We start from the raw sequence: 25273 nt of genomic DNA on the forward strand, positions 1-25273 counted from the left end.
CTACCCCAAACCAAATAAGCCTGATACTTCACTTTCAATGCATATCCAGCATAGCTCTCTGCTTCAACGGCAGGGGGAATGAAAAAAATGGATCTATATACAGACAACAACCAACAAGGACTGAATTACATAGGCTGGGTAAACAAATAAGCATGGGTGTAGCTTGCTTATTGCGGCGGTTACTACCCCTAACTAATTAAGCTAGATATTTCACTTAGATGCATTTCCAACACTGCTCTCTACATTAATGGTGGGTGTGGAAGGGAAATAGAACCAAAAGGTTACTAAGAGCCAAGAGAAACAGATAAGTATGAGAAGAAAAAAAAAGTGTGAAGCTTGCTGGGCAGACTGGATGGGCCGTTTGGTCTTCTTCTGCCATCATTTCTATAGCAACTATATATACTATGGTTCTTAGGGTATCCAATTGCGCTCCAATGAATTGAAGAATCTGTGTTAGATCAAGAATGGATTTCTGATAATTGATTACTATGCCAAGCTGATCTAAGCATTAGATTGTTTGTTGTAGTTGATGACGAAGTGTCTGGGGTTGTGATACTACTAGGAGCCAATTGTCCAGATATGGGAAGATGCGAATGCCCATTTGTCGTAAATGTGCCACCACCACTGCCATACATTTCTTGAAAACCTTGGGGGCCACCGAGAGACCAAATGGTAGGACTCTGTATTGATAATGCTTGTCCTGAAACTGAAAAGACAGGTAGCGCCATGAAGAGGGGTTGATTAGTATGTGGGTATACGCATCCTTCCTATCTATGGAACACATCCAGTCTTTGGGTTGAAGAAGTGTTGGATAGTTTTTAATGATACCATCTTGAATTTTTCCTTGAGAAGGTGTTTGTTCAGCTCCTGGAGATCCAGAATTGGTCTGTGACCTCCTGTTTTCTTTGGAATTAGGAAGTATGGTGAATAAAAACCCTTGTGTTGGGCATGAGGTGAAATTAAGTGAACTGCCCGTTGTTGAAGGGATAGTATTTCCTTCAGTAATTGGGGTTGGTGGTGTTTTATTATTGTGTGGGGTCGATGAGGGAGCAGAGGTTTCGATGAAAACTGTAGTTGGTATCCCTTTTCTACTACTTCCAGAACTCACTGATCGGTTATTGTCTTCCATTCTGTTAAGCGGGCTGAAATTCTGCCTGGCAGATGTAGATGTAGCAGTGGTGGCTCTTTCCTTAAAAAGATTACAGCGTTTTTGCAGAAGACGTGGTCTGCTGACTGTGGATGTTGACCCCTTGGGCGACCCAGTCTTTGATGCAGTTGGTGCTGTTGTTGACCACGCTGTGGTTGAATATAGTTTTGAGGACAATACGATTGGTATTGTCAGATTGGTCTGCGTTGGTAGGATTGCTTGCGAAGGGGATTATAGTATTTCCATTGTGAAGGATACATTGATGGTTGTATCAGGGACTGAATGGCCACCGCTTGTTCTTTCAAGTTGGCAACATTCTCCTGAAACCTGTCTCCAAACAGATTATCAGCTTTGCAGGGTAGATTTGCGAGTTTTGTGTGGACATCTTCGTGAATAGCACTTGAGTAAAGTTGCTATTCTTCTTGGCGCTATGGCTGATGCTGAGATTCGGGACGAAGATTCAAACACTTCATAAATCGTGCGCAAAAGGTGTCTAATGCCTTCTTCCATGTTTTGAACCGGGTTGGTGGAATCACCCATAAGCTGTTCTGAGTTTGGGAGAACGTTCTTCATTTGCTGCACACATTCTTAGATATATTGAACAATATAGAATTGATGTTGCTAAATGCGGGCAGACAGCATTGCTCCTTGAAATGATTTCTTTGCGAATTCATCGAGTAGTCTTTGTTCTTTACCCAGAGGCACTGATGCATGCAACTTGGATCTTTTAGCCCTCTGCATTGCTGATTCTACCACCAGCGAGGAATGAGGAAGTTGCTGGATAGACTAGAATGGAGATTGTCTCATTCTGAATTTTAAGTCCATTTTCCGGGAGACCCGTGGAATTGAGAATGGAGTCTCCCAAGACTTTGAGGACTGAGTCCAAGACCTTGTGAGATGGTAAAGACGTGGGCTCAGCTGGTATGTTGAATATTTTTACCAAATCTAAAGTCTTTGCCCTTGGTGTTTTTTGAACCTCAAGGTACAGTACCGACCCCATTTTCTCCAGGAATTTTGGGTAGGATAAATCCTTCGGTGGTGAGTATGGCTCAGAGGGGGGTCCTCTGGAGGATATGAATGATATCCAGTGGATGTAGCCAGTGACTTTTGGGGGGGGGGGGGGGGGGGGGAGATCCGGTTCTGTAGCGTACAGAGGTTCCTGCCTAGGAGGATGCTGTTCTGACTGTGGATGAGACTGGTCTCTTGGAGGCATTGCAGTCATCTCCTGGGGAGGAGGGTATTGAGAGATGCTGTGTTTCACTTCCCATTGGCAAGGGAGGTAACGTAAACGTCAATTGCATGACTTCAAAGAAGTCAGAGAGCGCTGATGAAAGTTGGGTAAATGCCTCTTTCGTCTGGGCCGGCATTTGTGGTTTTGACTGTCTTTGGACTCAGATGTGGTGTTGCTGTTGGTAGTGGAACAGCTTCAATAACCCCAGTATGCTTTCGTCGTGAATGAACCTCGTGGGTTACATTTCCCTTTTTCTTCTTTCGCAAAGGTTCCTGTAGTCTCATCCCTTCCTATATGTCTGGAACTGGATGAGAGATCTGAACATACCCTTAAGGAAGACAGCGATGACTCCGAGGAAGAGTGAGATGTGATATGTACATATTCATCCTCTGAGTGTAGGAGTTGTTCTGGGGTTTGATGTCCCAATGATGGGGATTGTTGCCGGTTTGAATCAACGTGTAACAGATTGTGTTGACTCTTTATTGGACAACTTGATATAGTCGACTTATGAGTCACTTGATCTTTTCCCTGGAAGTATGTAGTGTTTTACTCATCTGTGGGTTCTTTAATTGTGTGTCCCGTGCTTCTGGTGTAGAGGATGGCCTGTGCATTAAGGCTTTCTTACCATGCCTTGATGTTGCCGATCCATGCGCCGATCCCGGCGCTCCATGCGTCGAATTGGACAACCTATGCTTTGATTTTGTCACGTCGTGCGATGTCGATGCTACTGGTGTTGCCGTCAACGCTTTTGCAGCAATTGAGGCATCTCTGCCCGAGTTGATGCTGGCGGGGTGTCGGTGACACGAAGCATGGATGGATCCCTATGCCTTTTTTGAGGCCTTTGACTGCTGGCGTCTCTCAAATTGCTTGCGTTTGCCATATCCCCCAGTCCAGGAGATGTGCAGTTTCACAGATACTGCCCTCCTTACCTTCGGGGCTTTCTCTTTTGGCGGTCCTGGGGAGGAATGGGCCTCCGATGGGGGGGGGGCATAGGAACCCCCTACCGCCATTTGTAACTGTTGGATTTTTTGAGCCCACTATCGCTGAGCTCTGAGACATCCGGCCGCAGTGAGGATATGAGGCCTGTTCATGTTACGGTCCTAAGCACTGATAACAGTGATCATGTCCATCGGTGATGGACATGATCTTTCCACATGAATAGGGCTTGAAGCCAGAAGGCCTTGGATCTAACTTTTTTGACATCTTGAAAAACTCGCTGAGGAGAAACGAAGCCCCGCGCGCGGAAAGAGGAGAATCTGTTCTTCTGCGCGGGAAGGCACGCGCAGCCGCACAGAGCAAAGCTCTGTATTCTACTAGTGAAGCTCCGCCTCCTGGGCCCTGATGGACAGTTCCCATGACAGCATGGCTAATTCAGCCCTGCCAGCAACGGGAACAATAGTTGATGCAAGATCAGAGTAATAATTTTTTTAGCGTAAAAAAACCCCACCAAAAACAAAAACACAAAAAAAAAAAAAAACAAATGTGTGGAGGAGAAAAAAAAAAGTGAGGTACTAAATTCCATTAAATTTTGGTCCAAGTCAATCCATTTGAATTATCCCAAATACCTGAGTTACCAGAGCCCCAGTGGGCCCACTTAGTACTGCATGTTTTATGACTCCGCATACTACGATATATAATAATTCACAACTGCCCGATATCCTAAGCAGCTAAAACAGACTCCATATAATTTTATGACTTTTCATACATAGTAATTATCTTTGTTTTCTACACAGGCAGACTGTATTCACTATGAAGGATAGCAACTAACACTGAAAGATATATTTTAGATATACATTTTCTAGATGACAGTTTAATATTAATGATACTGTGATTGATATCCATTGTTTATATAAGCTACAGCAGCCTGCTTAGATATGCTTATTCATTCTTGTTTAAAGCAATAGGAAATTCTATATAGAATGGTATTATAATTATCACTATTGGCAGACATTAAGTTCAAGAGTATGCAGATTTCTGCTCAACTTTAGAAACAAATGGCATTATTTCTTCATCATCAGCATACAAAAGCGTTGCAAAGAGAAAGTTCTGAATGCTCCGTTTTTCTTCTTTGTCTTGGTTTCATATTTATAAACAGCTTTAAGAGAAATAGTTCTCTATTTCTTAGTGTCAATCAGTAAAAACATTTAAAAAAATATACACTTTTACACTGAAATACCCAAACCAATTTAATACCTGTTCCTTTTCCATTAATGATCTGTCAATTGCTTCTTTGTAATTAAAAGCATGGCTCTCAGATGAGGACCACAAATCTATTAAGGTAGTCCCATAAAAATTGCCTCACAACTTATTTATTGACTTTTATTTCTTCATATTAATAGCAAACACCCTACTATATTCTGTAACAAAAATAATTTGTTAAAAGGAATATTTTCTCCTGACCTTATGATCCTATTCTTATCTGGCTTATGACTTTTCATTCCTGGGTGATAGTATTTGCTTTGTAAGCAAGCCAAGATAAATAGATAACTTACTCTGGTGTCCATCCTTCCCCTTAAGCAGCTCACAGAAGCATTGTGATTTACAATCTAGGCTTTAAATATTTCGTGTTAGAATGCAAAGCTAATGCATATTCCAGAATCTCCCAAGATTTTCTGAAGGCAATACCCAGACTATACTGAAAACAGAAAAATACTAACTTTGCTACTGCTTACAATGCAACTGGGCCACAATGATCTAACATATACAGATAAGCCAAAGCCATATTCGCTTATTAAGCTAAGAAGTGGCAATGACAGAAAAAAATAAGCTACAAAAATATCTAAAATGTTTAATGAATGAGACTAATCAGCCAAAAACAGACAGAACCTAGTTGAGAACATTTTTTGGAGAGCTGAAGAGGCAGAAATTCTACAAATAGCAACTAAATGGCAGCAAGTGTGATCCAGCAGATATCCTCCTCTAAAATATCAAAGTACAGCAGGGACTGCAAAACACCAAGCATTCTCAAATGTTTCTAGGAAAGTTCTAGATGAGTTCTTGCACACAACCCCTTCACCAGGTCTCATTTCAATTGCTTGTCATTGGGAAAAAATTGGTACACAATTGTGGTATTCACAATTATTATAATTTGCTGAAATTCTGAAAGAAAAACTAGTAGAAATTTCCAACTTTATCCATAAGAACCTGCCAGCAAGCACCAGCATTTTGTTGGTTTTCCGTTTACATTGCTTCAGCTGTGCAAGCTGAAGTTTTCTTCACTTTTCATAGATGAAGAAAATTTATTGGCATGATCTCCCAAATTAGAAACTTACACATTTAATATAGTTTGAAGTAGTTTTGACTTTAGGCTGTCAGAATTGCAGTTATGTTGCATACTCAAGCTTGAATTTATTAGTTTCTGTACAGCTACAGTATTTTTAGCAGTTGCAACAAGTACTTTGATTCCTTAAGGTCGGTAAATGTTCAATTTAAATATGGGTTATATTAGCAGTTAGCTTTCAAAAGATGAACTGTATGAAGCAATAAGTGTTGAGGGATAGAGATGTCACAAATTCTAAAAACAATTTGGAGGAAAGTTACTCAAAAGCAAATTTATTGAACATATTGTTTCTTCGCTGGGATCTCTCCTCCTCTTCTATAAAACTAGGTGCTCTACCAACTCACGCTCACCTTAGATTCTAAAGCATTCTAGGACCTGCAGTCACATCCCCTAAGCTATTACACAGACTTGCAAAACAAACATGCTGACAAGGAAAAGAATGAATTGATGTCTTATATCCATGAGCTGCTGGCTGATCTCTGGAGGATTTTATATACTTTCTTTATTGTAACATCTTTAAAATTTACCTCCACTTAGCTTGGTGCACTGACACAGTAGTTTGTATCATGTCCTAGATAGCTAGCTGTTTCTACATTAAGGAAGGCATTTGGCTCAATGTGGCAATACTAATAAGAGAATGTACTGAAAATTGAATTGAAATATAGCTTTAACCATACAGACTTATGAACGTTAACAGATGAAGACTTCAGCATATTTCAGTGCCCCTTCCTAACGTTCAGTGTTTGCTTCTGGTTAGGGAACAGTTGTCATCAATATCAAATCACATACCTTTTCGTCAACTTGTGATCTATTCAATATCAGTTTTTCTTCAGACCAAACAGAATAAAATCCTTAACTCTGATTCATACAGTGCGGCACAAACACAAGCAGTCAAGGCTTTTTCCTTTAAGTACTTTTATTTAAAGCGTCAAACATCAGCATTTCACATTTAAACAAAACAGGCCTGCTATATTTAAAGGGGCTGCCATGAATTTTCTGCTTACTCACATACTTTAGCTTCACAATTCCCAAATACATTTTCAGGCTATTGTTAGGGGCCATTCTATGTACTCACATTCAGGCCAATACAGTAAAGTGCGGCCGCGGTTACCCTGCTTCTAACCCGCTTTCTACTCACAATTTGGCCGCGTTAGTCCAACCTGCGATTCACTATCCCTTTTAACCCATCCTTACCGCTTCTTTAAAACAACGGGTAACCCTTTCCGCCCGCGGCATGTATATGAGATGTAAACGATCGGATTAGCTATTCCCTCCCATACAGTAACGCGCGCCCCGATTATTGCTTTTTAAACCTGCAGTTTTGCCATGCGTTTAACCTGCTAATTTACCGCCTACCCTTAACCCCTGCGTTAGAGGCAGGGGTAAGGGTAGGCGGCAAACTTTCCCCCAGCCCCCGCTCACCTGCCCTGGCCGTGTCCATGGGTGCTGGTCTCCGGGGCAGCCCCAGTCCTCTCTCCCCTCCTCCCGAAGCAACTTTAACCAAAAGAGAACCTAAAAACCTAAAATCCCCTCCTCCCGAAGCAAGGCAGGCGAAAAGCAACTAGACATGTAAAGTATTGTGAATACGTGTAACCAAAGTAAACTTACTTTTTCTTTCAGCCCTCTCTGCCCTCCTCCAGAGGGCAGAGAGGGCTGAAATTGATGGGCCCCCAAGTCAGCCCTCTCTGCCCTCCTCCAGAGGGCAGAGAGGGCTGAAATTGATGGGCCCCCAAGTCAGCGAAAGCATATGAACGTACGCCGTGACGTCACGCACGCCCATTCATGTGCTTTCGCTGGCTTGAGCGCCCGCCGGCTCCCACCAGTAAGTTAACTTTTTTTACACTTGTTTTAATTTTCGCCTGCGCCTTGCTTCGGGAGGGGGGGAACCATCCACTTCCTGGTACCTGTCATTTCAAATGTCAGTTGAAATGACATTTGAAATGACAGGTACCAGCGCACCCAGGATACTGTATAGGCACTGTATTAAGCACCTATACAGTAAAATGGGTTGCGCGGGCCTAACGCTTCGCAGACGCGGCTTGCATTTGCAAGCAATTTAAATAGAGTATCGAGCGGTATGTGAGCAGGACTGTGCGTGCGGGGAACGAGGGTGCGCCCGGCACTGCCGCACTCTAACGCGGCCTTGCTGTATCGACCTGTTCGTTTGTCTATAGTGCCAAAAACAGATCATTTAAATTAATAAGGTAGTAAAAAACAAAACAAAACAAAAAAAACCCACACAGGAATGAATTCTGTAGCACTTTTCACGTTTACCTTTAAGCCAACAACGAAGGAAAGGTGTTTAAAAATGTGCTTTTGATGAGGTGCAATAGCCAATGATCAGGATCTAGTGAATTTCAACAAGATAAATTCCAGGACTGGCCATCACACAGAATTTGAACCTGATCTTAATGAAAGCTGTTGAACTTCCAGACAAGTGGTTTGAACACTGCATAAGTTATTTTCAGACATCTTGAAAAGCATTCAAAAAAGGAAGTTTTGAAAATCAATACATCTCAGAAGAATAAATCAGAGGCGGCAGCACATTTGTTTTGATCTTAAAGATACTATTTAAAAACAAAACAAAACACATTTTTCTTTTAAAAATGAATCTTAATTTCTAAGTTATAAGATTTTCCAAGAATAAAGGCTAGGTACATAATCCAAAAGGTACTCACCTCATGTGCTAACATTTTATAGAGCTCTTCTTTAGTTACAGATATCCTCTCTCTGTCCGTGCTATCCACAACAACTATTACAAACTAGAAAAAAAGAATTAAAATGGTTATAATAAAATCCAATACATAGTTTATGATAAATTACCTATTGCTGCAGCTCATGTCACATTGTAATGTGCGTAACATACTGAATACTAATAACTGAGATGCTGTATGTAAAAGTTTAGGCACCCATGGTCAAATTGTATATTTCAATGAGTAAGTGAACAGAAAGGAGAAATTACTACTTACCTGATAATTTCTTTTTCTTTAATACAGACAGATGAATCCAGAACCAGTGGATTATGCACCTCTACCAGCAGATGGAGACAGAACAAAGCTGACATCACAGAACATATAGCCCTACAGTGAAATCAACCTGCCAGTATTCTATGCAAAAGTCAACTGTAGACAGACTAACAAAACTTGATTATTAACAGGTAACCATTCCAGCACTCAGCCAACAGGAAACACTGAGCTCAGACAAAGAACATATTAAAACTAGTCTAGGGACTGGATTGACACTTACCAGTACTCCCTGGAATACATAGTCATGCAGGATGACCATAGCACAATCATACGGCAGCCAAGGGTGGGAAGCTGGATTCATCTGTCTGTACTAAAGAAAAGGAAATTATCAGGTAAGTAGCAATTTATCCTTTCTTAGCATTCAGACAGATGAAATCGGAACCAGTGGGATGTACCCAAGCTACTCCGAAATAGGGCGGGAAGCTGCCAACGGTCCAGTCAAAACCACATGTGCAAAGGCTGAGTCCTCCAGGGCCTGCACATCCAGAAGATAATACCTGGAAAAGGCGTGCAAGGAGGACCATGTTGCAGTTCGGAAAATGTCAATGGAGACAACAATCTAACTTCCGCCCATGACACTGCCGGAGTCCTAGTGCAATGAGCCCCAACCTGACTAGGCAATGGCTGCTCAGCAACCACATATGTGGCCGTGACAGCTTCCTTAATCCAGCGAGCTGTAGTAGCCTGCAAAGCCGGCTCGCCTTGTTTATTACCACCGAGAAGAACAATCAGGTGATCTGTCCTCTTGAGAGGTTATCTAAACCACTTGATCTGCCTCTTGACATCCGAGGTCCGCAACAGGATATATTCCTCCGCATCTCTATTCCTGACCCAAGATGGGTGAAAAAGAAGGAACAGTAGGCAGCTGTATTTCCCCCGGAGTCACCTGAAGGAACGGTTCCCGCCAAGACAAGCCCTGAAGACCAGATACTCTACAGCAGAACACTGTTTTCAAGGACAGTAACCACAAGGAAGCACAAAGATGTTTCACTCCTTTCAAGAAACGGGCCACATCTGGATGAGCCTACAAGGGTCCACCACTCACCTGATCTCTGAAACAGGCACAAGCAAATACTGGTACCTGAAAGGAATAAAGGGCCAACCCTTCTTTCCATCCATCCTGCAAAAATTCCAAAAGGAGGATGTGAACAAGGAACAACTCCCTCAATATTCACACCAAGCCTCAAACACTCGCCAAACTCGCACCTAAGCCAATGAAGTGGAAAACCTTCCTGCTCGCAGCAAGGTGGCAATCACCACAGTAGAATATCCACGCTTCAACAAGCGAGCCCTCTCAAGGGCCATACTGTCAGACAAAATCAGTAGGATCTTCATGAAGAACAGGCCCCTGGCACAGCAGATCCCTGTACGCTGGAAGGGAGAGAAAGCTAGGAGCCTTCACAGAACTGCATACCATGGTTTCCTGGGCCAAGCTGAAACCACCATCCCCCTGTGACTCAAACATTCGAATCACCCTGCCCAACAGGGGCCACAGGGGAAGGCATACAGCAGCTCGTCCTCTGGCAATTCCTGTACAAGGGCATCAATGCCCAAGGGCCTCAGATCTTCTAGCATTCTGTGATGCTAGAAGGGAATCGCAGGATGATGATAATGGTACAGAGTCCACATGGAGATTGAAATCCCCAAGGATAACTGCAGGTAAGTTTATGTCTGTCTATGTTTTTGGTAATGTATTCAATCAAGGGGGATGGGTTATTTTCAAGGAGCCCTGGGGGAGCATATATTAAGCATATTTGGAGATAGGGCGATTTAAATAGTCCGATTTCCAGTTTGTGTGTGGGGGGGGGGGGGGGGGGGGGGGGGTGAAGATCGGTTGCAGAGTTAATCTAAGGTTCTTTTTTGCAGCAAGGAGGCCTCCTCTTCTTTTCCTGGGTCTAGGAATAAAGAAGATGTGATACAGGTCGGTTGGAAGTTGGTTTAGTAAGAGAGTCTGAGTCCTTTAGCCATGTTTCAGTAATAGCACAGATGTCAGGACTATCAAGGAGGAAGTCACTGAGTAAGACTTTATTTGACAATAGAGTGCGCATTTAAGAAAAGGATTGTGAAGGTGGTGAGGCCAATTAGTTGGGTGAGGAGGGAGATCATGATGGGGAGCAGTGTTCTGTGGTGTGCATAGGGGTTTTGGGCTGGATATCACAAGCTATGGTAGCGTAGTGTTTGAGAGTGGGAATGGGGTGGGAACGCATAGTTAAGTGGAAGGTAGAGGATGCTTTGCCTGTGGGACAGGTGGGGGAGGAGGGGCCAATAATAAGAAGCTTCACTGGTGTGGAGGTGGGGGTGAGATAAATCGAGAGGGTGGGAGCAGGAGAGTGCGGGTATTGCAAAGAGGGGGTAATTAAAGGGTCACTAGGTAGTTGGATGTTGGCAAAATTGAGGAGTCAATCAAGAAAAACTCTGCGGAAGGCAATAATTATGGAATCAATGAAAGAACATAAAATATACTCAGTCGTATTATGTGATCAGTGAATTATAGAATCACGAGGAGGAAGGGTGGTAGGTGGACCGGGCAGGATGCCAGATGGTTATTAGAGAGGGGGGGGGGGGGGGGGGAGCACAAAGGGGCGCACCTCAGGAGAACAGCGTGTGTAGTCTCCTTTAATTTCTTTTTTTTTTTAAAGCAATTCCCCCAGTAGGGAGATGCATGTCCACCATGTGCTGGAGACAGAGAATACTAGGAGGCTGATGTCACTGCAGGGATAAATATACTGTGATATCAGCTTTGCTCCGTCTCCATCTGCTGGTAGAGGTACATAACCCACTGGTTCTGGATTCATCTGTCTGAACGCTAAGAAACTAATTTTCTACATGGTACAAAGTTAAGTACCACGATGCCAATATTCAAAAACAGATCAGTTTTCCAGCTGAAGTTAGTGGATTAAGTTATCCAGGATATTCAGCGGGATAAATATTCCACCGAATATTGATGAATAAATTTCGCCAGATAATTTTGAAAAACATTATTAGTCAGATTTAAAGTTATCTGGCATAAGGTACCCAGATAAGCTTATGTGACTATATTCAAAGAATATAGCTGTATAAGCATCAAGCAAAAGTAATAAACATGCACAAGTTTGGGTCAGAGTTCCCATACCCGCTTCCTAAGTGATGTACAAGTTGCAGCTGATGGGCCCATGCACCCTCCCACCTCTAGAATCTTTCAATAAGCGTGGTAGATTGAAAAGGCCAAGGAAGCGGGCCAGGCCTCCTCCCCACCACCACATCGGGTATGTAATTGATGAAAATGTTAGTATTCTTCCTCCAACACCCATCCGCTCCTGCCAGCGCTTTCAAAACAGCCTGAGCCATCAGACTGCGATACAAGCTTACCGGCTCCTGGGAGCATCATGCATTACCTTGACAGCAACACTGGTAGCATAGCATATGCCACCGGTGCTGCTTTAGGTGCAATACTTTCTCAACCACTTATTTGGCCAGACTTCACAGCATGTACTCGGGAAAGAAACATCAAGACACATGAAAAGACTTTTTACAGTCAAATACAAGTTGCAAAGGTTTAGCCAAGTACAATGTATCGTGCAATCTTTGTCTTCTTTACAAAATGACAGCTATCTTGCCTGGCAAAGCACATCCTACCTCTGTACATACATTCAATCACCACCTGTACAGTTCCAAGGTACTTCAGAAAAGCCTTCAACACAGGAAGAATAGGGCCTATGGAGGGTTGACAGTTCAAGCTCTTCTCTTACTTACAAATGCCTTCACTCTGCAGCACCTCACTACCTCTCCTCTCTTATCTCTCTCTACACCCCTCCTCGGGCACTCCGCTCGTCGGATAAGTCACTCCTATCCGTGCCCTTTGCTACTACTGTGCCAATTCTAGACTCCATACTTTCCACCTGGCTGCACAGTGTGCTTGGAAGTCTTCCTGAACTGGTGCGTCATGCTCCCTTCTCTTACCATGTTTAAATAATAATAATGGTATTAGTAGTAGTAGTAGTAATAGCAATAGTAGCAGCAATAGCAATAGTAATAGGCTCCACACTGCATTTTCAGCTATGTATTACCTATCTTGCAGGACTCCATACAAACAGCCTGAGCAGTCATGTAATTATAATGGGCTCTACCTTTATACATGTCCCTGCTAGCACTATATTCATCTTCCACATCAGAATGTGATCTACATTATAAGAAGGCTCTTTTTCTGCTCAGTACAGAATTCCTGCAGGGTGCCTAATATTAAATAAACCACGTCATCTAGAAACAAGAGTCCAAGTAGTGGCACTGCACAGTATAGAACTAAAGGATCACAGACTACTGCTCATTAATGGTCAATGGCCACAATACATCTGCCCTTTTCCTGCAACTGTTCTTCCCAGATCAGTACTGGCATACTCATGACTGCCACTGACTGGTCCTCCTATCAGCTGCAGAAAATATCCCCTAAAATATCCTCACACATTAACAAATCTAATGTGAATTGCCAAGGTGAAAGCTGGCAGTGAAGTTAAATTTTTTTTATTTTATTATGACCTTGTGTACGCAGAGTGTGGGGTGAGCTAAAAGGTAGAATAATGGACTTGGATCCATGACACTTTGGTTAAAATCCTACTTCTGCCCCTGAAATGCACTGTGACCTTCTGCAGGTCACTTACTTCCCACTATAGCAGGTGCCTTACACTGTAAGCTCTCTGAAGCAGGGATTCATTGTACCATTAAGTAATGGAGAAATGACTTACCTGATAATTTCGTTTTCCTTAGTGTAGCCAGATGGACTCAGGACCAATAAGTTTATGCTCCTCTGCTAGCAGATGGAGACAGAGTCAGGTTTCAAAGCTGATGTCACTCTAGATATACCCCTGCAGTGACCTCAGCCCTTCAGTATTCTCTTCAAAAGGCATTGTGAATGTACCATTGAAAAGACTTGATCAAAACTTAATTTAAAACTGATAACCATAACTGTACTTAACCAAACGCTGATCTAGGGGTTGGGCGACAGCTTACCCATAACCTCTTAAAATCTATATTCATTTCACGGACGATTTCCTTGGCACCATTCTTTGGCAGCCAAGCAACAAGGCCAACAGTCCAATCAAAAATAATCAATGAAGAATCGAACAAGGAAGGACAACAGAATTCTTAATGTCCTTTATAGCTTAAAACATTTTTACTGTATGTCAGGCAAATGTGTCAGCGTACCAACGAGGTTAACAGAAGCTTCACAGTCCCCCGAAACAGGCCATGTTTCGAAAAACTGCATCAGGAAGGAACCAAGAAAAGAAAAAAAGTGGCTAACATCAGAACAATTGTAGGAAAACAAGTGCAAGAAAAAGAACAAAGACAGCTGAAAACATGAGATCATAAACAGGGCACACATTTAAAAGTAGATCCAACACAAATGCTAAGATACATATTGGTTGATAAGAAATTACAAATACAATATATCAAAAAACTCATATAAAGAAAGTTATTTACTTCAGAGGAAACCATATAAACCAGACACAGAAATCAACACCCAAAAGATCAACATACAAAAAAAAAAAAAAAAATCACAATGGAAAGTGACTAATCAAAAAGTTCATATCTGCTCACAAAGCTTACCCAGGATAATCAGTAGGGATCAAAAAGTATTTAGGAGGCAAATTATGTCGAGGCTGAAAATCTAAAAGAAAAACATAGGGTCAACTAAACAGTAAGAGTACGGTAAAAAAAAAAAACTATGAAAAAATGATAAAAATAAAAAATACAAGAAAAAAAGGGTAAGAGAAGGAAAATAAAAACACACACAAAAAAAAAAAAAACTTCCTCTCAAAAGCAGACAAGGGTTAAAAATGTAAAAATACTTGTTAACCCATCAGCTTCTTTAAGGAAGAATTGGACATAGGTAAATAACCAGGCATGTTGCTACTCAGGCTAGTGTTGAAGACTGCTGCTAGATAGCAAGTGGATAAATCAGAGGTTTCAGTGTTAGAAGGAAAACAATTAAGAGATGAATTGTGGGTGAAAACGCATATAAAGAATATGTAAAGAACATGTGAAGGGACTGAACAAAAATTGCGCTACCAGATTGTAAATAGATGCAAAAAAGACTTGCAATGAAGTTCTAGTGAGAATTAATATGCCACCAACTCTTTAGAATTTTAATTCAGGATTAATCAACACTACAAAAAATATAGGGGTAGATTTTTAAAACATATGCATGATTTTATAACAGGCGCGGGCCCTTTCTAAAATGCGTGCAGCGCGCACAAGGCCCAGCCGTCCGCATAACCCCCGTTTTTTGGGGGTTTGTTTTTTTTTTTTTTTACACACACCGGCCATTTAAAAATCGGGCTGATAGAATAATTGTCACAAAAGGGGTTAACCAAAGAGAAAGTAATATTAAAGTTAAAAGTAACAGCCCAGACAGCATCTAGACTTACCTAGTCAGGAATGTGAGAAAACGCAAACAGGATTTGCCTCCAGGGCATCAAAGTAAAATTGTCTAAATAGGGCTAGAGGCGAGAGAAAAGCCATGTGACACCTGTCAATGGCTGTCAAGGTTCCCAAGGGCTGCCCAGAGCAGTGACGTCAAGGGGAATGTTCTTGATAGAAATAAGCTTAAACAGAAAGAGGAAGAAAAACAACAAGGGGGAAGGGGGGGGGGGGGGAACAAACAAGGGAAAAGAGGGGAAAAAAAAAGAAGAACATTTTTTACCTAAGTACTGCCCATTCATTACAGATATTCCAGCAATATGGGGAAACCTTGACAGCCAGTTGACAGGTGTCATATGACTTCTCACACCTCTAGCCCTATTTAGACAACTCCGATTCCCTGGTGGCAAATCCTGTTTGCGTTTTCACATTCCTGACTAAGGGCCTCATTTTCCAAGCCGCTCGCACGCGAAAAGTCCCTTATCGCGTGTGATACCAGGATGGGGGCGGAGTCGGCCCCGGAAGGGGAGGAGTCGGGGCATCACCGGGGCCGACTCTGCGCCGACGCCACGGACAGCAAAAAGGTAGGTGCCTTTTCGCTGCCTATTTCGCTCCCAATAGCTACACCTCCTATGGTGGCGCTATTGGGTGCGAAACTGGCAGCGATCACACCGCGACGGTGCGATCGCTGCCGGCTAGCGCAGGCCCGCCCCCCCCCCGTTTCGGCCCCCCGCCCCTCATCTTCTAAAGTATCGCAGGCCTGCGATACTTTAGAAGATGAGGCCCTAAATTAGGTAAGTCTAGATGCTGTTTGGGCTGTTACTTTTAACTTTAATATCACTTTCTCTTTGGTTAACCCCTTTTGTGACAATTATTCTATTTTTTTGCACTGTTGATTAATCCTGAATTAAAATTCTAAAGAGTTGGTGGCATGTTAATTCTCACTAGAACTTCATTGCAAGTCTTTTTTGCATCTATTTATTTACAATCTGGTAGCGCAATTTTTGTTCAGTCCTTCCACATGTTCTTTATACGTGTTTTCACCCACAATTCATCTCTCTTAGCTGTTTTCCTTCTAACACTGAAACCTCTGATTTATCCACTTGCTATCTAGCGCCAGTCTTCAACACTAGCCTGAGTAGCAACATTCCTGATTATTTACCTATGTCCAATTCTTCCTTAAAGAAGCTGATGGGTTAACAAGTATTTTTACATTTTTAACCCTTGTCTGCTTTTGAGGATAAGTTTTTTATTTTCCTTCTCTTATCCTTTTTTTCTTGTATTGTTTTTTTATTTTTTCATAGTTTTTTTTAACGAACTTTCACTGTTTGGTTGACCCTCTGTTTTTCTTTTAGATTTTCAGCCTCGACATAATTTGCCTCCTAAACACTCTTTGATCCCTACTGATTATCCTGGGTAAGCTTTGGGGGTCATTTTCAAAGGAGTTACGCATGTAAATGTGACATACTATCGTAGCAATTTTCAAAAGCTATTTACTCGAGTAAAGTGCACTTACTTGAGTAAATCCTATGAACAATTCAGTGGCATATATTGTAGCAATTTTGAAAAGCCCACTTACTTGAGTAAAGTGTATTTACTCGAGCAAAAACCAGTTTTGCTCGAGTAAATGCTTTTTAAAATCTACCCCTTTGTGAACAGATATGATCTTTTTGATTAGTCACTTTCCATTGTGATTTTTTTTTTTTATATGTTGAACTTTTGGGTGTTGATTTCTTTGTCTGGTTTAGATGGTTTCCTCTGAAGCAAATATCTTTCTTTATACGAGTTTTTTGATATATTATATTTGTAATTCCTTATCAACCAATCTGTATTTGAACATTTGTATTGATCTACTTTTAAAATATGTGTGCCCTGTTTATGATCTCGTGTTTTCAGCTGTCTTTGTCCTTTTTCTTGCACTTGTTTTCCTACAATTGTTCTGATGTTAGCCACTCTTTTTCTAGGTTCCCTCCCGACGCAGTTTTTCGAAACACAGCCAGTGTTGAGGGACTGTAAATCTTCTGTTAACTAAAGTTGGTACACTGACATATTTGCCTGACATACAATAAAAATGTTTTAAGTTATAAAAGGACATTAACAATTCTGTTGCCCTTTCCTTGTTGGATTCTTCACCCTTCTTGGGCAGCCATGGGTGGGATGTTGAGTCCATCTGTCTACATTAAGGAAAACAAAGTTATCAGGCAAGTAATTTCTCCATTTCCTAGCGTGCAGCCAGATGGACTCAGGACAAATGGTATGTACAAAAGCTACTCCTGATCGGGGCAGGAGGCTGCCCACGGCCCAGTTAGCACCGCCCTCGCAAAGGCTGCATCCTCTTGGGCCTGAATGTCCAGTCGATAGAACCTGGAGAAAGTATGTAAAGAGGACCACGTCGCTGCTCGGCAGATGTCAACGGGAGACAGCAGTCTAGCTTCCTTCCAGGATACTGCCTGAGCTCTAGTGGAATGAGCTTTAACCGGAAGGGGGTAATGGCTTTCCTGCCTCTACATAGGCTCCTGTGACCACCTCCTTGATGCAATGTGGGAGGCAGAGATCATCTGAAGATATAAGATCTATTTCCGGTGACACTTGCTGGCTCTTGGTTCCCCCCTGGCAGTTGATGCAGGCTACAGTTATGTTGTCTGACACCATGCAGACCGCCTGACCCTGGAGTATGTGGCTGAACTGTAGACACGCCAATCTGACCACCCAGGCTTCCAGGTGGTTTATGTTCCAGAGCGCTTCTTCCTTGGTTCAACACCCCTAGGCCGTCAGTTCCAGACAGTGAGCTCCCCAATCCCGGAGGCTTGCGTCTGTTGTGAGGATCAGCCAGTTCGGCGGGGACAGGCTTACACCCATGCCCAGGTGAGCTTCCTGCAGCCACCACTGGAACCAAGAACATAATTCCATTTGTAGGTGGAGGCGAATCGAATAGTCTTGAGTCAGCGGGTTCCAACGTGACAGCACAGAGTGTTGAAGTGGTCGCATATGTGCCCTCGCCCACTGTACTACCTTCAAGGTTGACGCCAAACAGAGGACCTGAAGACAGCGCCACATCTTGGGGCTTATGTCTGTCAACCAACGCGCTTGGGATATCAACTTCCTTATCCGTGAGGGCGGGAGGAAGACCTTGCCCTGCTTGGATTTGAACCAGACTACCAGATATTCCAAGGACTGGGAGGGCTTTTGTCCATATTTACGACCTAACCAAGCTCCTGCAGCAGGGACATCACCCGGAGACTCTCTTCCAATGACTTCGCCCAAATCAACCAGTCATCCAAGTACGGGTGCACCAGGATTCCCTCTTTCCTCAATGCCACCGCTATGACCACCATAATCTTGAAAAATGTTCAGGGGGCAGCAGCCAGACCGCAGGGCAGTGCCCGGAACAGATAACGGCAGTCCAGTACTGCAAAGAGTAGGAAATGCTAATGTTGGTGAAGGTAGGCCTTGGAGAGGTCCAGGGAGGTTAAGAACTCTCCCAGTTGCACGGCCATTATCATGGAGCACAGTTTCCATGAGGAAATGAATTATCTGTAGGTGTCTGTTGACACACTAGGTCCAGGATGGGGTGAAAAGAACCCTCTTTCTTGGGTACGATGAAATAGATGGAATAACGCCCCATATTTTCCTGGGGCATAGGTACTGGAATTACAGCCCTCAATTTGAGGAACCTTATCAAGGTAGACTCTACTGCCTGCTTCTCGCACTGGGAGTGGCAAGGAGACATCATGAACACATCCCGAGGAGTGCTGCGAAACTCCAGTGTGTATCCTTCTCGTATGTCAATTACTAGTTGGCATTCATTCCTACCCGTATGTCAATTACTAGTTGGCATTCATTCCTACCCGTATGTCAATTACTAGTTGGCATTCATTCCTACCCGGTCTGGCACTCTGTCTTCTCGTATAAAATGGACTCTGAGACATTCAGGTTATAGCACTGTTTAAGTTTTTTTTTTTTTTTTAATTTGTTCATTCTATGGTAACAACACTTTACCGGCCTTTCTTCTTTCCAGCTTGTTGTAAGCTTCCAAGTTCTCTCCCCCTGTTGATTGTAACTTTGACTTATTCCTACCTATTGTTATCTTTCGTTTACTTGAATTATTACTCTAGTTTTCCCTTTGTTAAACTGTAAACCGATCCGATATGGTTATTTACTATGAAGGTCGGTATAAAAAAACTGTTAAATAAATAAATAAAATAAATAAATAAAGTATGATATCCAGTATCTATTTGTCCGACGTGACCTCGACCCACCGCTGGCAGAAGAGGGATAGTCAACCCCTTATCTTCTCGTTCCGTGGATGGGTCAGCAAAACTTCATGGGAGAGTTTGGGCCGAACCTGAACCCGAACCTGCCCCTCTCTTAGGCAATCTGCTCCGAAAGGACCGAGACCTCCCCGAGGACAGAGACCTCTGAAATGTTGAGTTTCTGTAGGACCGAATGCATTGGGCACCCTGGATTGATCCCTCATAGGCGAGGGGCACTGCAACTGCTTTATCATCTTCCAGTAGCCGGGGCACTGGAGATTCACTCCACTTACTGGCCAGCTTTTCCAATTCACTTCCGAAGAGGACGGATCCCTTAAAGGGCATCTTTGTGAGATTTGCCTTAGAGGTCATGTCTGCTGACCAATTTCGCAGCCATAGCTGTCTTCTGGCCGCTATCGCTGAGGCCACTCCTCTGGCCGAGGTATGGACTAGGTCAGAGCCTGCGTCAGCTAGAAAGGCAGCGGCAGGCTGCATAGCTTCTCTGGAATACGCCCCCGTGTCATCCACCTCTCTAGAGAGGAGCAGGATTGAACGAGCCACCAGGGCACAAGAGGAAGCAATCTGCAAGGTCGTTGCTGTTGCGTCAAATGCTTGCTTAAGGATGAACTCCATCTGCCTATCATGCACATCCTTTAAGATCGCTCCTCCCTCCACTGGGATAGTAGTTCATTTCAAAACCGCGCAGACCAGCGATCCACTTTAGGGAAGTGCAGGCATTCTCTCGCCACCGGATCTAGTGAGTATATAGCTTCTAATACTCAGCCACCTTTAAAACTCGCTTCAGGGGCATCCCATTCCAGGTCAATCAACTCCTGGATGGTTTCCAGTACTGGAAATTAGCAAGAGGCTTTTCATAAAGACACCAGAATGGGATTTTTTGGTTCTGTCATGGAATCCACCCCAGGAACTCCCAGCATCTTCAGGGTCTGAGAAACCAGGACCGGCAATTTATCTCTATGGAAAAAAACAACATGGACCAATATAGTTCTAAACCCGGAGAGATTTCTCCATCTTCCAAGGAATCTGGATCCCCTTCTTCATCCATGCTGTTTGGTGAGGAGAGGCATGTCGAGGTCTGCCGATAGGGCTGGGAGAGAGGCCTTACCAGCTGTGGTTCCGTCCGGACAGATGCAAGTGAAGCAGACTGTGCCTGTACGAAGGCTTGAAGGCCTTGAAAAAATTCCACCCAAGAGAAGGTAGCCGGTCCATACCTAGCCCAGAAGGTATGGGAGTAGATGCTGCTGAATTCCCCTCTCCCATGGAAGATCCAGCCCCAGGATTATTCAGATCCGGGGTACTTCTGGTTAAAGGTTGTGGCTGACCCATCCTCAGAATGGGAGAAGTCAGACTTGTTAAAGTCTGGGGAGGTCAGCTCTCCCTGGGCCTCGTCACAGTGCTGACATAAGAATCCAGGTCAAACTGTGTAACCCTAATATGACAAGCAGCGCAAAGAGAATGGCGCTTATGTTTCTTTGCTGCTGGAGCCATTAGAGACGACAGCTGCAAATTCAGCCAGCTCGCGCTTAAAGACTTTTGTGCCCACAGATTGCGGGCACCTAAGCGGCTGCGGCGAGACGCATCCACAGCCTGTGCACTTGAGAATTCTGTGCCTATGTAGTTGTGCGCGTACGAATGCGCACGACATTGTACGTACACTTCTGCGCAGAGCTGGCATGCACCGCGCATACTGACGCTGTATGGAGGGCAATACACAGTGCACATGCGGCCTACCACGCGGTGTGCCAACTAAGCCTGGAGCAGGGCCTAGCCCACTGGGGAGGCTGATCAACCCACTCAGATGCCCAGTTCCCTTTACACCAATGGATCGGGAATGTCGTCGGTATGGCACTCCAAGCAAGGAGATCGGAGGAAGTCTTACCAAAACCCCTCCAACGTCTCTGCTCGAGAAATCTGTTTTGTTTTTTAAACTTACCTGGGCTCAGTGCTTACCGGCTGAGTACAGAGACTGCCTCTGGCTACGGGAAAAAGGGCTTTGGCAGTCACTGCTGCGCTCAGCTTCCTGCACCCGCTGCCTTTCAGCTGCTTCAGCAAAGTCCACACCGGGAACTGGCTACCGGCCCAAGGCACACCTCTGAGGGATCTCAGAAATCAACTCAGGAATTTTCAACTGGGGGAGGGACTTTTAGGTTATCACCACAGGAAAGTGGAGCTCAGTCTTTCTCCAGTTTAAAAGTTGAATTTCTTCTTCTAAAAGGTACAGCGATCCCGATAGGGAAAGCACATCCACATCTGCTAGGAGATGGAGAGATACTGAAGGACTGAGGTCACTTGGGTGTATCTAAGGTGACATCAGCTTTGAAACCTGTCTCTGTTTCCATCGGCTAGCAGGGGAGCATATAACCCATTGGTGCTGAGTCCATTTGGCTACATGCTAGGAAATTAATTTTAAATCATCCTAGCTTAGAGTGCAACAGAAAATGCCAAAACAAAATCTTGTGTTCTGCACACTGACTTGCACCTCATCAACATTCTGCTGCTAGTCTAGAAGTGGGATGCCCTCCCTCTTGGCTACCAATAGGAAAAGTAGGGGCAAAGGTGCTCTAATGAAAGACTAACTGGTGTACAAAGACTTAGAACACAAGCTACGGTTGGTCCAGGGCAGCCACACCATAAGGGTTATCCTTCACGTCTCAATGTCCAGCAAGGAAGCCTATATATGTGGCTGCATGTGCGCTCTTCTTGCGACTGACTGTTCAGCATACTGGTGTAGCAGGTGCTTTGTTGTAGTACTTTATATCTGACAAGTCCAGATTTTACACACTATCCATATTTCTGTCCTTTGTGCCTGGGAGCTCACGAAGTCAAAGCAATGCCCCGTGTGTGTGCAGTGAGTGATACCACTCATTTGGCTCCCACCTCTCCGATTCACTGTTACTACAGTGTATTACTATTCTTTTCTTTGTATTGTGGCCTTCCATGTTTTTGTTTTGAATATAACTGTCTCCTTTCCACTCCACCACTACAACATGCATCTAGCTCTGGAAACAGCATGACCCTTGTAGTCTAGGATTCACACTACTGTAAGCATGCTTGCCCTTGGAGTTTACTATAGAATGAAAGATGTGCCACATTTTAATAGGGGAGCTCTGTGACGATTCATACCTTGCTTTGAACTTTTTATGAAATGTTCTGATTGGATTTTATCTTTTAGCATAGAATGCTCCTGTTCCAGGTACAGCAAACAGGAGGATAGACTCTTCCCATTCTCCACATGCCACCAAAGAGACCCATCAGCACTGTAAAGAAGAAATCTTGCTTCTGGCTGAAGGGGTTGCACAAAATTGGAAAAACAAAACCTTTATATTGTTTTTCAGTAAAAGAAAAAACATTTCTGCTTTGTTTAATTTTGGTATTCTGTCTCTTTTCTAGGTTTAGTGACATAATAGATAGCAGTGCAGGAATATGAGTGCATATATACAGTTTAGGTATATATACCCCCAAGACAAGTTATGAGGATGAAACATGAATGATAGAAAGGGACATACTTAGGGAGACTGGTAGATTAGGCAAAACACCTTTATAAATACGAGTGCCATGCTGTCTGGCAGTGAAAGCAGCTTATCTCCTTAAAAGTGGTGAGGATGTCTCATTTTGGGAGCCAACTGACAATCTGTCCCAACACTTTTTACATATGAATGAAATATGATATAGTATAAAAGGAAAAAATTCTGCTTAGCTCCCATGGGAGGTTAATTAGGATCCTTCGTTTTCATTTTAAACCGATTTTCACCCAAATTTTAAGTTGATTAAAGAGCAGCTCCAGAGCTGCAGATGCAGCATCTCAAGGCCTACAGCAACTGTTGAAAGCCAGTATAGGCCAAAACATCTGCAGCATTTCAAATCCCACCCCCACCAGTGAAAGTACTCGCCCTCCTGTGCCACTGATGTGCTGTTTCACGTCCGCCTCTCCCTCCCACCAAGCAGCTAAAGTGGCTACTGCTTGATACCACCAATGCAGTATTTGAAGAAGACTATGCCCACCAGAAGCACTTTCTGACAGGCTCCCTGGCCAACAAAAAAAAAAAAAGTGCAGTGTTGCAGCACACAGAAGCCTTAGCAAGCATGCTACCGAAAGAGAGGGGAGAAATCCGGAGACACCACTGGTCAGAATGAATGTTGTTGCAATGGGTGGGTGGGTGAAGGAGACAGAGTGTGGTGAGAGGACGACGTATTTCGCAGGGGATGCAGGTAGAGATGGGGAAGTTGCCGAGTGGGTGAATCAGCTTAATATTCTTTTCTTGTCCACCAAAATAAAAACTGATATTTATCCAGAAAAACAACAGTTACATTTTTCCAGATTATCTCCTGTTTTTGTTCTGATCATGATAAACCCTGATAAATTCCTAGGAAAATTAAAAAACAAACAAAAAAACAAACTGAAAATGAAGGCCCATAAACATAATAAACACGTTTCCTCTTATGCAGGATAATGGGAACTGCGTAGCAAGAAGAGTAAATATATTCAGAATGGGGAGCTCTGGGAAGTAAAAAAAAACAAAACAAACATCTAAGTGGGGTAAGGGAGGGGGTGTGAATAACCACTTGTGGGCTGGTTAGAGGATGGGCAGAGGGCATTCATGGCATGTCTATTGTGGCTTTGCCTCCTGAGCATCCCAAATTTTACCAAACTGTGCCAAAAGATGTTCCTCCACCCCAAATATACCTTTTTAAAACAGCTGATATTTTGAAAATCCCAAATATTTGCCAAGCAGAGCACCAAGAACAGTATACAGTGGCTTGCAAAAGTATTCGATCCCTTAAAAAGTCAGCAGATGTGTGGATTATAATTGACCCTTACAGATTGTTCCAGACAATATATTTATTGCAAACCAGTTTGCTCTTAAAGTAAATTTTCAAAGTCACAATTCAATATTTCTCTGCATCTGAATCTGAAGGAAAGCTGTGAAAATGAAGACCAATTCTAAGGAAATTAAAGTTATAGACATGCACGAGATGGGAAAAGGCTACAACATAAAATCCAAGTGCTTGGATATACCAGTGAGCATTGTTGGATCAATTATGAGGAAATGGAAGCTGCATCATACCACCCAGACACTGCCTAGACAAGGCCATCCCTCATAACTGAGCATCAGAGCAAGGAGACGACTTATGAGGGACGCTACAGAGGCCAACAATCATTTTGAAGGGGCTACAGAGTTCAGTGGCTTAGACTGCAATGGAGGTGCACCAGTCAACCATATCAAGAGCTCTGCATTCAGCTGGCCTCATGGAAGGGTGGCTAGAAAGAAGCCATTACTGAAGAAAAACCTTATCAAAGCATGTCTGGACTTTGTCAGAAAGCATCAGTGACCTAGCTAAAATGTGGGATAAGGTTTTGTGGTCAAATGCACAAAAATGGAGCTTTTTGGAAAAATTCAAAATGCTATTTGTAGCACAAACTTAACACTGTCAATTCCTCAAACACCATGTCCAAAGTAAAGTATAAGGGTAGCAGGATCATGTTTGCAGGGATGTTTTTCCTCAGTGGGGACTGTGCATCTTGTTAAAATTGAAGGACGGATGGATGGTGCAACATGCAAGGAGATACTGCAAGACAGCCTGTTTCAGTCTGCTAAAACTTGGGAGAAAGTTCACCTTTCAGCAGGACAATGATCCCAGGCACAAGGCCAAAGCAACGTAGGAGTGGGATGAACAACAAAAAGGTGGATGTTCCACAATGGCCAAGTCAAAATCCAGATCTCAATCTAATCGAGAATCTGTGGCATTATTTGAAAATTGCAGTCCATAAGCATCATCCAACCAACCTGAACAACCTGGAGCAAATCTGCCAGGAAGAATGGGCAAACGGTGTGCAAAGCTGGTAGAAACTTGCAGCAAGAGATGATTCTAACAAGTACTAGTCTGAAGGGCAGCATTTTTCAGTTTTTAATTTTACAAAAA

General features: G+C 43.3%; 1 protein-coding gene across 2 annotated transcripts in view; it reads right to left on the reverse strand.

The window, feature by feature from the left end:
- ARL5A (ADP ribosylation factor like GTPase 5A) overlaps positions 1-25273 on the reverse strand; it is a 74904-nt gene that overhangs the window by 25955 nt on the left and 23676 nt on the right. Inside the window, exons 4-5 of one of the 2 annotated variants that reach the window (XR_003857339.1) lie at positions 22475-22634; positions 8337-8420 (exon numbers count right to left, since the gene is read on the reverse strand). Coding sequence is in view for 1 of the 2 variants with exons in the window: in XM_029605492.1 (XP_029461352.1) it covers positions 8337-8420 (84 nt within the window). In the remaining variant the exon portion in view is untranslated. The remainder of the gene's footprint in view (positions 1-8336; positions 8421-22474; positions 22635-25273) is intronic. The other variant, XM_029605492.1, reaches the window with a different exon arrangement.

The sequence above is a fragment of the Rhinatrema bivittatum genome, chromosome 6 (assembly GCF_901001135.1).
Source record: "Rhinatrema bivittatum chromosome 6, aRhiBiv1.1, whole genome shotgun sequence".
Lineage (NCBI taxonomy): Eukaryota > Metazoa > Chordata > Amphibia > Gymnophiona > Rhinatrematidae > Rhinatrema > Rhinatrema bivittatum.